Below are 13,386 nucleotides of genomic sequence, written 5' to 3' on the forward strand. Positions count from 1 at the left end.
CCACGCTGGCCCGTCCCAACGTCGCGGCATTTCAAAAATCTGCAACAAGGGGTGCTCAAACTCCTTCATTCTCTTGCCCTTCAACCGCAACACCACTCTTTGCCTCGCGTCCCTCCCACCTGCAGCATCTTGCATGCTCGCCACGACGGTCAGCAAAATCTGCGGTATTCCCGTCCATAAGCTCCATCGGAAAGACCACGGGTCCCTTCTCTTCCCAGGCCTTCCGGCAGCCTGGCCAAGCCCCGAGGCCCCGAGCTCAGGGCATCTCAATTCACTCAGCCCTTCGTCGTCTCGCATCACCGAGCGGCAGCGATGATCAATTTGTTTGCCTGTCAAAACGGCCCTAGCGCCCAACCACAGCCGGATGGGCCGCAACTCCCGGCATCCGGTACTCGCACAGCAGCACAGAATTGGGTTGATGAGGACGTGGAAGCTTTTCCAGCATTCTAGAACCCCCAAAGGCTGCTCTGTCATCATGCTCTCTAGCTTTAAAGCCTCCGAATAGCGCAGCAGCCGATCTTCCACCGAGCACCCAAACGGCCTTGAACCGTGTGCTGTGATACGGCGGAATTGGAGTTGGTGGCATTACGCTCGGGCACCGGCCGAAACGTGCAACGTGCTGCACCCCCCCGCCCCCGGCTTCCCATGTCATCATCCCGCAGGCCTCTTTGGGTTTCTAGCGGTTCTCACTGTGTTTTTGAGTTATGTGCGCGCCATTGGATCAAGCACTGATACTGTACGAATTCTGTGGGTTGTCCCGTTGATGCCTCTTCAACTGGCTTGTGTTCACTAGTCCCGTTGTCGTGCAAACAATCATACGGAGGAGGGAGAAAGGGGGCTTCGTGCTAACGCTGATGGTGGCGCGTGGCGACTGTCCAGGCGACGCGCCATCAACTCCACTGGCGGGATAAAAAGACTGGGCGATGCTCGTGGCAGAGGGAGGCTAACAACGAGGTTGCTTGTTCTGCTGGTCTTTTGCTTGCGCGGCAGCTGCGGATGCGACTAGATGGCTTCATCACCGCTGACCAAGCTCGGTCCGCTGTATCTTGCCCCTGGGACGGCGATTGCTTCATCTGAGGCGCAGCAGCATATCCTCTGCTGGTGGTGGTTACAGAGAAGAGACGATGACGATCGAAGGTAAAGCGACAGCCTTGAGACGTCCCGCGCAAGGAAGCAAAGGAAGAAAATGCGACGGCCAGTCAGCCGCTAGCATTTGACTCGCACAATCGACGGGCGGCACATCCCGCCATCTCTGCACGCTTGGGCAAAGAGGAGGCTGTCTCGGGCTTGGTCCATTCATTGTTGATGCTGCCAAACGCCATCGTCCAGCGGGCTCTCGAGAAATGCATCTGCCTAAACTGCCGCTAAGTGCCCCTGCGATCTGCAACATGACTTGCGCACCCATAGATTGGCGGCTTCAAAACGGTTCTTGCGCGGGGGACGGTTGAAGCTTGAACACGACGCACGCATCCATGATGCTCATCAAGCCCTAGCTGTCTGCCAACGAGCGGGGGGAGAATTTCTGGAAGAGGAAACCTCTCCTCGTCTATTACCCCCCCACGGAAGCCCTGCAGACTTGTGTGCCTGTCTGTCGCACAGTCTTTCCGTCCAGTGTCAGAGCTGCGAGTATCTCGTCTTGATCAGTTTTTCTTGTACTTTGATGGAGATACTGCTGCTTTTTGTCGATCTGTGGCCTGGCTCAGCCACTAAGACATTCCCCCAACTCCAGACTTGACGGTCAATGTGGTCATTAATGACAGCAATTTAGCGTGCACCCCCATCACAACTCTGCTCCGGGCTCTTGGTCTGCATTTCGGTCCGTTGATGATTACGGAAAAGCACACGAAGAACGGAATAGAACGAGACTAGAAGCCATCGAAGCACAAGGGGGGGCGCCACCCTTGCAGCCAAGGCGTCTGTGGCGTCCTGTCTGCTGGTTCCAGCAACGCTTTTTCTGGAACATGCTTCCATGGCCTTTCTTCATCGGACCTCTGCTCCGTGGGCTAGACAAGGTCGTTCTTGGCAGCGATTCGACAACAGCGCCAGCAAGGGGGATGCAGCCCAAAGAGCGGAGACGCAAATGCCAGAGAGCGATCCGGTCTTGTGTCTCTCAATCTCCAGGCTCCACCGCCAGTGCTTTTTTTTCTTATGCCCGTCGACAGAGAGAAGAAGGTTATTATTGGATTACCCTGCTGACGGCACGAAGAATGAGTTTGCTCCAGAGTCGTACGTACAGTATGTATCTACACAGGCCTCGATGGGGGAAATTTCCCTAGCAGCGCATATCGGAGAAGAATCAGCGCCATGACGCCCAGGGCACCGGCATTTATACGACTAGGCCCCGGAGCGCCTGCCCGCACCTTGCTCGGGGACGGCTGGATGGGTATTACAGTGCAACCCAGCAAAGATGGCAAGGGAGCTCTAGGCTCGGTGATTTGCAGAATTGCGAGGCATGACAGGTCGAGAGCCTAGCACCGATCATGATACCGCTGCCACTTCTGGAGCGCAGCATGGGCGCTGGTTGAAGGCCATCGTCCGCCTCCTTTTCTGTTCTGGAAGTCTTGCTGCACAAGCTACTGCTAGTACGGAGGATGGAGTAGCAAATGCTTGTATTACTCGTACATAGCCGATTGATCTGCCGTCTGGAAACGGGAGCGTGAAGGTCGGGACGTAGCCGAGAGGGCCGACCACCCGCTGACAGGCGGTGGATATCCTGCACGTTGAGCTATTAACGGTGATGCGCTGTTGCACGCCCTGTTGGAGCAGATGATTCATTCGGCAAGAAGACAGCTCTCTTACTTTTGGTCCTTTTGGTCGTCAGACATTGGGGGCTTGGGTAAGGAGCCTTGGTGAAGCAATTCTCTAACTTCAATTCTTTCTTTAGGCGCATACCGTTCTCTTGCCCTCTTAGGCATCCAGTCCTGGCCACTTGTTTCGGTATCCCGAACCTGCACCCGTCAACGAAATGTCACTGTTAGCCACGGCGCTTCCGACTGGATGATGATTTTTGGCCGCCCGAACCCATTTTGCTGCCTTACATACAAGTACTTGAACTTCTCGGTAATATCTTTCAGATTCGAAGCAATGTGACACATGACGGGGTTCAATTGGGCATTTACTGTATTGGGCTAAACTGGCCATTGGCAGGATAAGTGAAGATGGCGAGGCTACTACTTCATTGCCGCAAGGCTGTGAGCAGTGGCGAATTGCTCACGATTGCTCATTCGGGCATCTGTTTGGCGGCTTTTGATGGCAATAAATGCAGGCAGGCAGCAGTATTACAAAGCCAACGCATGGAGATAATAATTGCCTCCTATGGCGACTCTGCACGGAGTCCCAGGGGGCGGCACGAGAACAATCTCCAGCTCAGCCTGCCGATAACGTGAAGGGACCTCCGCCAGTCTGTCCGACAACAAGTTGTTCGTCTTGCAGGACGGAAACCAGTTTTGAAGCATAGCAACAACCATCGCAAGGCTGCGACGATCGCAAGCGCACCCAACCAGTCCTCCGTGCAAGCAGGTCTGATAGAAGGTCTAGCGGATGGACAAGGTCTTGCACCTACTCCCTTGCATACCTTGAGGGTTGCCACCTTTTCAGCCAGGGACAAACAAAGAAAGCGAGTGTCCAGGAAACACTATCCTCTGTTTGCGCGTAACTGCGTGATCCTACAGCGCCTCTAGTGGGATTTTCAGCTTACATTCATCTTACAGAGTGCATTTCATCCAACCAGAGCCCAGTGACAAGGACAAAAGGGGGTTGCAGACGTGCATGCCCACCCATCTTCCCAAGGCTGAGCCCATGACAAACAATTGAGCAATGCTTCGTACGCCAATCACACCATGCCGGAGGAGATGAGTGCAGACAGATTCTCCAGGCTGTCATATTTTTACTTGTCATGTGTAGCCCCTTCATCGACCGCCTCACCCAACTGGCAAGAGAGAAATTTTTTCTCTCTTCGCCTCCTTTTCGTTTCCTTTTTTTTTTTCTCCTATGCAAGGCTCTGATATGCCCCCATTGGGGCGGGATATTGTCTGCATTCATGCGCTCATCTCAATTCTCCGCCATTTGCGGATGAAAGGGAGACACACAGACGCCGGTTGTCGTCATTCCAACCTGTGAGCAGCGTGGGGACACGGCAAGTACCGCATTGACAGGGCAAAGAGGCAAAGAAAAAAGATATATGTGACGTGTTGTCCTTTTTCTTTTGCTGCGCCTCGCGTGTTCTTATTTATGTTCTCTCCGGGCTTCCATTCTCCATCTGCCCGGATTCGGAATTAAATTACAAGATTGGCGAATGTCCGGGTACTGGTAGGTAGCCCAGACGAAGAGTGGCTTACTTATGCCACCGTACTATATGAGAGGGTACTTGGCGATACATTATCGGACCGCTCGTTCGCCTCCCTGGAAAATGATGGGTGAGAAAATGGTTGATGATTGACGAGCAAGGGGGAGAAGCGTCCCCGTGTTCTCCATTCTTTTCTCGTCATTGTCAGGCGCGTCTGTAATCTTTATCCGTTTGTCATGCGGCCAAGGATGCATGCTACGGTGAAACCTGTCGCAGTACTGTACTTGGGGCTTGACTGACCGAAACCCTACATCGTTCGATACGGCTCGATACGAAGCGATGCAACTGCAGATGCAGATGCACACGACGATGACGCGCTCTCGTTCACGAACCCCATCTCGGCTTTGTGATATAGTGACAGACGTGGTGAGCGAGTTTTCGCTTTCTCTTACTTCGGCGACAAATAACGATTAGTGAATTTCTAAAAGGCCATTGATTCCATCGAGGCTCTGGAGTTGCCTCCTATCGAATGAAGAAGTGACACTATTCCCTTACATGTACCTGCACAGTCCCAGCAAAATGGAGCCTTTTGGCCCTAGAAAACTGGACTCAAGACCCGCTCTTCAAGCTTTTCGAGAAAGGGCATGCCTCGCCCAGTTTATAATATTTTCCATCTTTTCTTCTATCCTTGGCCTCTTTTCAACAAAACTTTCATTTCAACGGTCCGGAGGATTTTAGCTCATCTCTACAGAAGATGGATGGATGGAGAAGCGAGTTGGCAGAATCAACGCTGTTTGGCCGTCCGTCGTTCTGACCGCCGGCTGTCAAGTTCCGGCCCCATCTGGCTCGTTTGACTTCCGGTTCCTGGTCCCTCCCCCCATCTTGGCCTTTTCCTCCACCCTCCACCCTCCACCCTTGATGTTATCATCTCGGTGATCTCATTGTGGCAGCCTTCTTTTTGCCTGGGTGTTATTTCTTGTTCGCCTTCTGTTTTATGCCTTTGCGACGCTGCTTCATCTGCTTTTCTTTCCGATTTAGGTCTCGGGGCTGCCAAGAGTAACAAGAGATGTGACGAGGCTATGCCTGCTGAATGGTGGACTGTGGGTTTTTCCAGCTGTCATTCATCCATCCCGTCTCAGCCTCATCTCAATTCCTCTTGCGATCCGAGCCTACCTACTCATTGGAGGCATTCCCAATATAGTTACCTAGTTGATTTGTATCAGCATGCGTTTGCAATATGAATTACTCGGTAGTAGACTCTCTTTCCAGCCCCCCCCTTGCTGGCAAAGCCATTGTATCATTGTCAGGGCATTACTCAAATCTCGCCCGCACGTTCATCCAAGGTCGTCGAAAGACCACCCTGCCCCTCCCCTCAAGCATTCCAAAAAACAGAGCGGTCGGTGAAGAGGGACCCTGTGCTGCTTGTTCATTGTGTTTCGCCGTGAGCAAATTGACAAAGCAGCACTTGTACTTGTACTGTCGTAGTAGAGATTCGGATCTGCAGCAGGCCACTTTTTTGAACTGAACCCCCCCCCCCGGGTCTTTCGCTCTTGGCTGCACGAATGGCGTTGCGGTGATCAGACGGCTCACTTTTCACATGCATGCTTCATTCCCAATCCATTTCCATTGCCAGTTCCACTGGTCGTATCGAAGTACTTGTATACCCTCATGCACTTCGTAATCCATCCATCTATCAATCAATAATCCATAGTACCTGTGATTACCCAGTTGGGAATCATCTATCACACACCCCCTTGCTGCATGGCGGCATTTCAGGTGCTCAACAGCCTCTCCTGCCAAAGTGATGAATCTCATGTACAACTTCAAGAACTGTCTGTACTCGTACGCATCATCAATGTTGCCTGGCCCTTGCATCTTCTCATCTCTCGAAAGTCGATCTTCGGATAAATTTGCCCTTTTTCTGGGCAGCACCCCCACAGCTGTCCGTCCACGCAAAGCTGATCCCACGCCGTAAATGGCAAAGAGTGATCATCTCCGTCACAGGCTTTCGCCTAGGGAAGAATGACCAGGGGGGGCGTGCGAATGAGAGCATGAGCGTTCTGACGAGTCATTGTTCGTGGTGTTGCGTTTTTTTTGACGTGGTTGTGGTTGTGAGTAGAATCTTATGTCGTTTCTTGACCATTGCACAGGTTTCGCAATGAAGCCACGATATCCATTGGATATAGGTGACTGGCGCAAGACTCAAATACATAGTCGTCGTTCAACTCGAGTATGACAGCATGTGTGACAATCTGTTAGAGGTCGGCTATCGACTCGTTGGGTAAATGACAATGGTCCCATCTTTATCGTGGCGGGACTCATATGAGAGGTTCTATATCAATCGGCTGATAATGTTCTAGACTCCATACATAGCTCTACCCGTCGGCTGCTCCCGATTCTGTCTTGCTTGCTTGATGTATATAGCTCGCTGCCTCTTCTACTGTCGTACATCATGACTCGTGATTCGTAAGATTCAGCTGAGATGTGGCTCAAGCTGTGACCCCGATTGAGCGTCTTGCATCTCAGCCTCCGCCTGAGCCTGTGCCTCGGCTCCGGCCGTTGCCTTCGCCTTGGTCTGCACTTCAGACGAGATCTCGGGGTTTTCGTCCTTGACGGCTTCCACAAGCTCCTCCATGCCGCCTACCGTCGTCGGCCCACTCATACCCTCTGGGGGAAGGGCCCATTTGGGTAGCGGGCTCGTGTATGCCCAGCTCCCGTCGGCGTCCTCATATCGCAGGCTGTGAAGCCACAGCGACAGCTCGTGGCTCCCCGGGTCTGAGTAGAGCGGTGTCTCGCAAATGTCGCACAGCTCGCCCGTCATCTTCTCCGCTCGCTGCTTCTCGTATCTGTCCACCATCTCGTCGTAGTATACAACAGCCTCCGCCACATCTTCCTTTCCCATGCGATTCAGACGGCTGATGATGTCCTCGTCGGTATTGTGCGACCCATCAGCATCCGCCTGACCAAGGTTCAGGCCCCAGACCCGCTGGTTGGCGTAGATGGGGTCGTTTTGGATGGGGTGTCCAAGATACTGCAAGTGCACCCGAAGCTGGTGCGTCCTGCCCGTCACCGGCAGGCATCGAACGATGGAGTAGCCCTTCTTCTTCATCCAGGGCGTGCGCTGCTCTTCTCTGCTATGTTCCTCGTCCTTCGTGGGCGTGGGCGGCCGCCCGTCTTCAGCCAGCACAGCGGGCTCATCGGCATCCCCGTCACGTGGGGGGTAGTACGCCAGACGCTTGAAGACGGTCCTGGCTGACTTGCCATTAGCACGCACGCGATTCAGTCCCAGCTTGGGGGAAATTTGCAGTATTGGCTGGTCGCAGACAACCTCGCCGTCTGGAAAATGGCCGACAACGCGTGCCAGGTACTCTTTCCTCACGGTGCGCCCCCTGATCTTGATGGCCATGGCCTCCGCTGCCTTAACGCTCTTGGCAATGAACATGATGCCGCTGGTCAGGCGGTCCAATCGATTGCACGGGTATGGCATGAAGCCCCTGCCCCTCTCTGCAATCATGATCTCGACGACCGAGTTGAAGTTGTATCGGCCAGCAGGATGGACCGGAACGCCCGAAGGCTTGTTGATGACAATGATATCGTCGTCCTCGTGGATGATGCCTATAGGCTCGGCCGTTACGGGGGGCTCGTGTCGATGCAACGTGTGCGATATCAGGTCCCCATTGCGGACGATGTAGTCTGGGCCAACCACGCGGCCGTTGACGTAGATGTCGCCTCGCACCATGGAGTTTCGGTAGTACTCGACCGGCCGGTCTCGAAACTCGGACTCGAAGATGTCTATGAGTGACCGGCCCCGCCATCTCTCCTTGCAGTACGTGTTGTATGTGAAGTGGTAAGGTAACACACGGCGTAGGTCGTCCTCGAAGACGTACGGGCGCGGCCAGATGTCGCCTGCAGGCGTGATGAGGGCGGCGTTATTGTCGGTCATAGCGGACCGGTCCCTGAGAGATGGCTTCTTCTGCTTCCTGGTGGGCTTGACTCCATCCGCGGGCACTTGCACGCTCCCATTGACCGTTGGCATATGCGCTTCTCTGTCTCCGTTCTCATCGCTGCCTTCAACCACCGCTCGCCTCTCGGCTACGGCTCCCGCTGCAGCTGCAGACGCTCCTGGCTGCCCAGGCTGTGCTGCCGCTGTTGACTCGCGTGTGGAATCACCTTTCAAGGCCATCGAGCTGCTCGCGAGAGCCACGGCGGCGGAGCCAGGGGTTACGGAAGACGTGGTCATTGTGACGGTTGCGGTTCGTGTGAGCGTGCGGATGCTTCTCGAACAGACCCGCGGCAGCATCAGCAGGCAGCACCGCAGATCAGAGGCACGCTTCGACTACGTCCGGCCACGCGCTTCTCCGTGGCGATAGTCAGAAGCAGCCGCTGCTCGCCCGGCGTTGTTGCGTGTCGAGAAGCCGGATCACGGACTTGACCGTTGGAGTGCAAGTCAAAGTCTCCGAGATTTGTGAGAGGTGTTCTGCGGTGTGACGTAGCATATGCTGTCGTGCAAGGAAAAATTCATGAGATGCAGTATGCAAAGAAAACAAGGCGGTCGGGCTCGGCAGAATCGCTCAATTGGACAGGCGGTGAACTGCGGATCCGGTCTGAAACGGACGGCGCCGAAGGTGCATTATGTAAGCCGTCGTTTCGCGGCTGTTGGTTTCCTGCATACCCTGGAGAGGGCGTGGGGTTTGCCGAGGCTCGGCTTCTGCCGAATTGACTTCTCGCCCGCACCGAGCACGACTTTTGCATAGGTACCTTACATACATTGCTATCTACCTTATGAAGTGTTCTTGTCTTTTGCCTCTCATCTGGCCCCAGCGTCTCCTTCGCCATCCTCCCTATCGTCTCTCTCACTGTTGACCAGCCTTATCCTCTGCACTGCTCCTTATCTCGCCATCAGCTCCTCAGCCTCTTCGGACCTGAAGCATGAGTCTCGCCGCCCTCAAGACCCGCAGCCGCCGGGACTATCCATACTTGCTAGAGTACAGAACGAGATGGTCAGTTTGATTGCATTGCTTCATCTTCGTCACCGCCCCCTCCTGCCGTAGCCCACGAGTCGTTCCCAGGCCGATGGGTCGACACCTTTGATCTAAAATGGGATGCTCCCCGTCCCCGCTGCGCACACGCAGGGCGGATTCAGCTCTTGGCCAGCAACTGGGATGATACAATCTTGACAGAAGGGCAGGCCAGAGACGTTAATAGATGATGAGATGTTTATCCCATGCTGGAGAGGCTGTGTCTAATGTTAATGATGTGTCTTTGGCCGCCACAGGAACGACAACGACATGTACGATCACATGAACAACTCGGTGTACAACTTTCTGTAAGACTCGCTCGCATATACGCGTTGTCCTATCCGGATGACCTCAGCCCTGGCACCCCAATCCTTTCCTGACTCGGTCGATACTCCATACCTAGTCTTCCATTCAACTAGTGGGTTGGAAAGACATCCCCTGAGACCATTGCTAACATGTTACCGCGCTGGATCTGCTGCATGCTAGATTCGACTCCGCCGTGAACAGCTACCTGGTCGAAAAGTGTGGCATTCACCCCCCCACATCACCTCAGTATGGCCTGGCAGTGCACTCCCACACGGACTTCCTGGCCTCCATTGCCTACCCAGCCGTGGCGGAGGTTGGCGTGCGCGTAACCAAGCTCGGTAACTCGAGCGTAACGTACGAGGTGGCCCTGTTCGAGAAAGGTAGTGACGAGGTCAAGGCTGTGGGAGGCTTTGTGCATGTGTTTGTTGAGAGGGCCACGGGGAGACCCCCCAAAGACGGCATGAGTGCCCAGCTGCGGGAAGCATTGGGTAAAATTCACTTGGGACCTGTCGTCCCACCAAAGGAGGCAAGCAAGCTCTGAGCTGTTGACTGTGCAATTGGGTCTCGCATGTTGTTTCTCTTCTCTCTGTCGAGTCAGCGATTGGATGACTTGTTGGATGGCTTCACTTTGTGCCCATGTACGTCGATATTAGCGCCCTTGTCTCTCGTCCTATAGAAGCTCGTACTTTTGCGTCGATCCATTCTCGTCGCCACTCGTGAACATCTTCTCCATAAACTCCAAGTCCGCAAGCGCCTGTTCTGGTGTCTGCAATGGATTAACCTTGCCGTCAACGAGGCTCTGAGCCCAAGCGGCCACCTCCTCGCTCACGCCATTTGTCCTATCAAACTGCTTGACCTGTTCCTCCCCACCAGCCGGTTGCACTGTGACGGTCTCGCCGACCACCTTGACAATGCCCTTCTCGTACGAGAAGTTCCACTCGAACGCCTGGAGCAGAGATCCAGCCGAGTTCTGAAATACGCCTGCTGTGCCTGACCTCGTCTTGATGATGGCGTTGACGGTGTCGATGGGCGGCAAGTGCTCGCACGTTTGTGCGGTAAAGGCTTGCACTGTGTCTGGCGTGTTCTCGTCGCCCGTTAGTAGCAGCCTCGTGGCTGCAGCCCAGTGCACACCGCCATCGAGCAGGAAGCCTCCCTGATAGTCGGGCGTCTTTCGCCAGGTGGTGTTGTACCACTTGTTGTCGGGCTCGATGCGCCACAGGACGCGGACGGTGAAGTTGTTTACCTTGCCGAGCTTTGCGGCCTCGCTGGCGGCATAGGTGAAACTGGGATAGAACCGGATGTTTTCGGCGACCGCGAAGGTGGCCTTGGTCTCTGAACCGATGCGCCGAGCGTTGGCGATGAGGGTTCGTGCTGCGGCAACGTCCTTGGCGATGGGCTTCTCGGCGAGGACGTGCTTGCCAGCAGAAAGAGCCGCTTCGATAAAGGAAGGCTGACTGAGGATGGGGAGGGCAATGATGACGGCGGAGATGTCGTCTCGTGCAAGCAGATCCTGGTACGACTTGCCGGCGCCGGAGTCATCAGAATAGAGATCCGGCTTGGGGACTGAATCTGGGACGAGGCTGGCGGTGTCTTGGGCTGATTTGAGAGATCTTGAATAGATGGCAGCGAGATGAAAGAGGCCGCATTTGAGAACGGCAGGCTGTGCAAAGCATTAGCTCATGAAAACATAGTGAGGAGTATTTATAGAATGTTACCAGATGTGACGCCTTGACAAACAGGCCTCCTCCGATAATGGCAACTCCCATGGTCGACGGCATGATGGGCGAATAGAGCAATGGAAGAATGTATGTGCTTTGTGTCAATGAGCCGAGATTACTCGACAGTGCTGATGGGATGACGGGAAAAAAGTGAGAAGCTATTGCAAAAGTTAGAATGTTCATCTCATCTTGTCCCCTTCAGAGTGGGGGAGGGGTTCCGCTGCCCCGCCTTGGAGATTGGGGGGGTTCACCATTGAGGCCGAGAGTCTCGTACCTTGTGGGTTCAAAGACTACGGAAAATGTAGAAAATGGGTATGAGAGAGATGATCTATATCGTTTCCTATAGAACCTGAATTTGAAGCGTAAATGCTACAGATACATGCAACAACATTTGGTCTGGTGCGTCTACATGATGATATTTGTAAACAAGGTCCTCTTACAGTCAGATGACAGTCGGATGGAAGCAATCGTGAATCATCCATGACCCAATTAACATTCATACTAAGTTCTGGTCAAGCGCCTGGCTAAGTATCATGAAATCAACTTTTTTCCACATCTCCCTGATCCGATCGGCAAACTCATTCACAGCGCCTTAGGCCCATCGTCCCTCTCCAACCCCAGGAGAGCAACTGGATACCTCGCTTAGTAAACATTCACAACCACCAGTTGAGGCTTTAGCAACGAGGTTGATGTGGACAGGGTGACCTGGGCAGATTCTTTGCATGATTGTAAAAAGGGGGTGACCGATGTTTATAAACTAGTAGCTTATCTGATGAACATCAGGCATTGAGATACTCCCTTGAACTATTGAAGTGCACTGAGCTCTTTCTTAATACTCTCGCGTAGAGTCAGTTTATCCTTGACCCCAAGTAGATTACCATCACTCTTACTAATGTCCACCGGATCCCCAGACTCATCCGCCAGGAATGTATACTGGACGTAGGGAATGAGAGAGTTGGGGTAGTCGCCCTTTGCCACGCTCTCATTTGCCGCCTGTATCAAGTCGCTGCCTTTCACGTGCGTGATCTGAAACTTAGAACCAGATTCTTCTTCAAAGACCTTGAGAACCTCATTTTGAGTTGTGACAAAGGAGAAGACCGAGAGGTACTTGTTCGCGGTCTGTTCTGGCTTCTTCAGTATAGCAGCGACAGTTTCGGCAATAAAGGAGACGTTTGTTGCTGCATATGGTTTGTCTCCGGAATCAATGATCGTTGCCGTCTTGTCTTTGGCATTGATTCCGAGTACGACCTCGGATTTGATTCCCTATTTTGCGTATTAGCCCGCTGCGCATTGCTGCATATACAGTTTGAACAGCCGCCACAAGTTCTCACCCAGTCAAAGAACAAACCAACCGCCAATCCCGTCCAAGTGAACCAACCATTCTTCCGGGCAACCTCATCCAGGTAGTCAGTTGAGTTGACCTTGTTCTTTACAATCCAGCCAAGAGCCTTCTCTTCAGTGCGCCGGGTATCAACGCCGAATTCGGACGGAATGAACCGTCGGATCTTCGCAGCAACGGCGGCGTCAATGATTGTTCTTTGGTGGCCAAGGGCCGCGGGGGATATGGTCGAAACGAGCGCATCATGGTCTTGGAGAGCACCTTCGATTGCTTCCTTTGAGGTGATGTCAACTCTCCTCACACTCACTCCCTCTGGGAAAGTCCATTGAGAAGTGAGTCGCGTTATAGCAGTAACTTCGAATCCGGCCTCCAAGAGTCCATTGATGACATGAGGTCCAAGGTTGCCAGAGGCCTAGGTGATAATTAGCCTTGCTCAACTTCGAAGAGAAGATGCATATTGAAGAGTCGTACTCACACCCAACACTGCGACTTTCTTAATGGCAGCCATGTTTGGCGTTGATTACGAAGGGCTCAGTTAACTTCAATATGAAAATATTCGTCCTCGGATTCGACGAGGCACTCCAGACATTTTATAACATATACTCATGAAAGTCGTATAAGTATATTGGGTCAATGATGGAAACCGTGATTACCAATGAGGAATGATCGAATCCGTACTGCTTGGAAATCACAACGGAACTGCGTGCCATCCTTCTACGA

The 13,386-nt window shown here is 53.4% G+C and overlaps 5 protein-coding genes across 5 annotated transcripts; 2 read left to right on the forward strand and 3 right to left on the reverse strand.

Annotated features, from left to right (window-relative positions):
- Window positions 1-33: 33 nt before the first annotated feature.
- On the forward strand, window positions 34-1,077 carry CCMA1212_008602 (uncharacterized protein; the record flags this gene model as incomplete). The annotated part of the gene is given in 4 exon segments (XM_073705725.1): window positions 34-201; window positions 219-388; window positions 487-551; window positions 880-1,077. Coding segments are annotated over 4 exon segments (600 nt in total), but the record flags the coding sequence as incomplete, so codon positions are not given.
- Window positions 1,078-6,758: 5,681 nt separating this feature from the next.
- CCMA1212_008603 (uncharacterized protein) lies at window positions 6,759-8,525 on the reverse strand (the record flags this gene model as incomplete). Its single annotated transcript, XM_073705726.1, has 1 exon — window positions 6,759-8,525. The coding sequence occupies one exon, from the start codon at window positions 8,523-8,525 to the stop codon at window positions 6,759-6,761; it is 1,767 nt and encodes a 588-aa protein (XP_073555893.1).
- Window positions 8,526-9,213: 688 nt separating this feature from the next.
- Window positions 9,214-10,150, forward strand: CCMA1212_008604 (uncharacterized protein; the record flags this gene model as incomplete). Its single annotated transcript, XM_073705727.1, has 3 exons — window positions 9,214-9,285; window positions 9,561-9,611; window positions 9,790-10,150. The coding sequence occupies exons 1-3, from the start codon at window positions 9,215-9,217 to the stop codon at window positions 10,148-10,150; spliced, it is 483 nt and encodes a 160-aa protein (XP_073555897.1). The 5' UTR covers window position 9,214.
- Window positions 10,151-10,279: 129 nt separating this feature from the next.
- Window positions 10,280-11,455, reverse strand: CCMA1212_008605 (Uncharacterized protein; the record flags this gene model as incomplete). Its single annotated transcript, XM_073705728.1, has 2 exons — window positions 11,325-11,455; window positions 10,280-11,269 (listed from the first exon to the last, which is right to left on the reverse strand). The coding sequence occupies exons 1-2, from the start codon at window positions 11,385-11,387 to the stop codon at window positions 10,280-10,282; spliced, it is 1,053 nt and encodes a 350-aa protein (XP_073555898.1). The 5' UTR covers window positions 11,388-11,455.
- Window positions 11,456-12,131: 676 nt separating this feature from the next.
- CCMA1212_008606 (uncharacterized protein) lies at window positions 12,132-13,174 on the reverse strand (the record flags this gene model as incomplete). The annotated part of the gene is made up of 3 exons (XM_073705729.1): window positions 12,132-12,590; window positions 12,659-13,078; window positions 13,142-13,174. 3 exons carry the CDS (start codon window positions 13,172-13,174, stop codon window positions 12,132-12,134), a joined length of 912 nt encoding a protein of 303 aa, XP_073555895.1.
- Between the last annotated feature and the right edge of the window lie 212 nt (window positions 13,175-13,386).

Source organism: Trichoderma ghanense (genome assembly GCF_004382785.1).
Source record: "Trichoderma ghanense strain CCMA-1212 chromosome Unknown scaffold_12, whole genome shotgun sequence".
In the NCBI taxonomy this organism is placed as follows: Eukaryota; Fungi; Ascomycota; class Sordariomycetes; order Hypocreales; family Hypocreaceae; genus Trichoderma; species Trichoderma ghanense.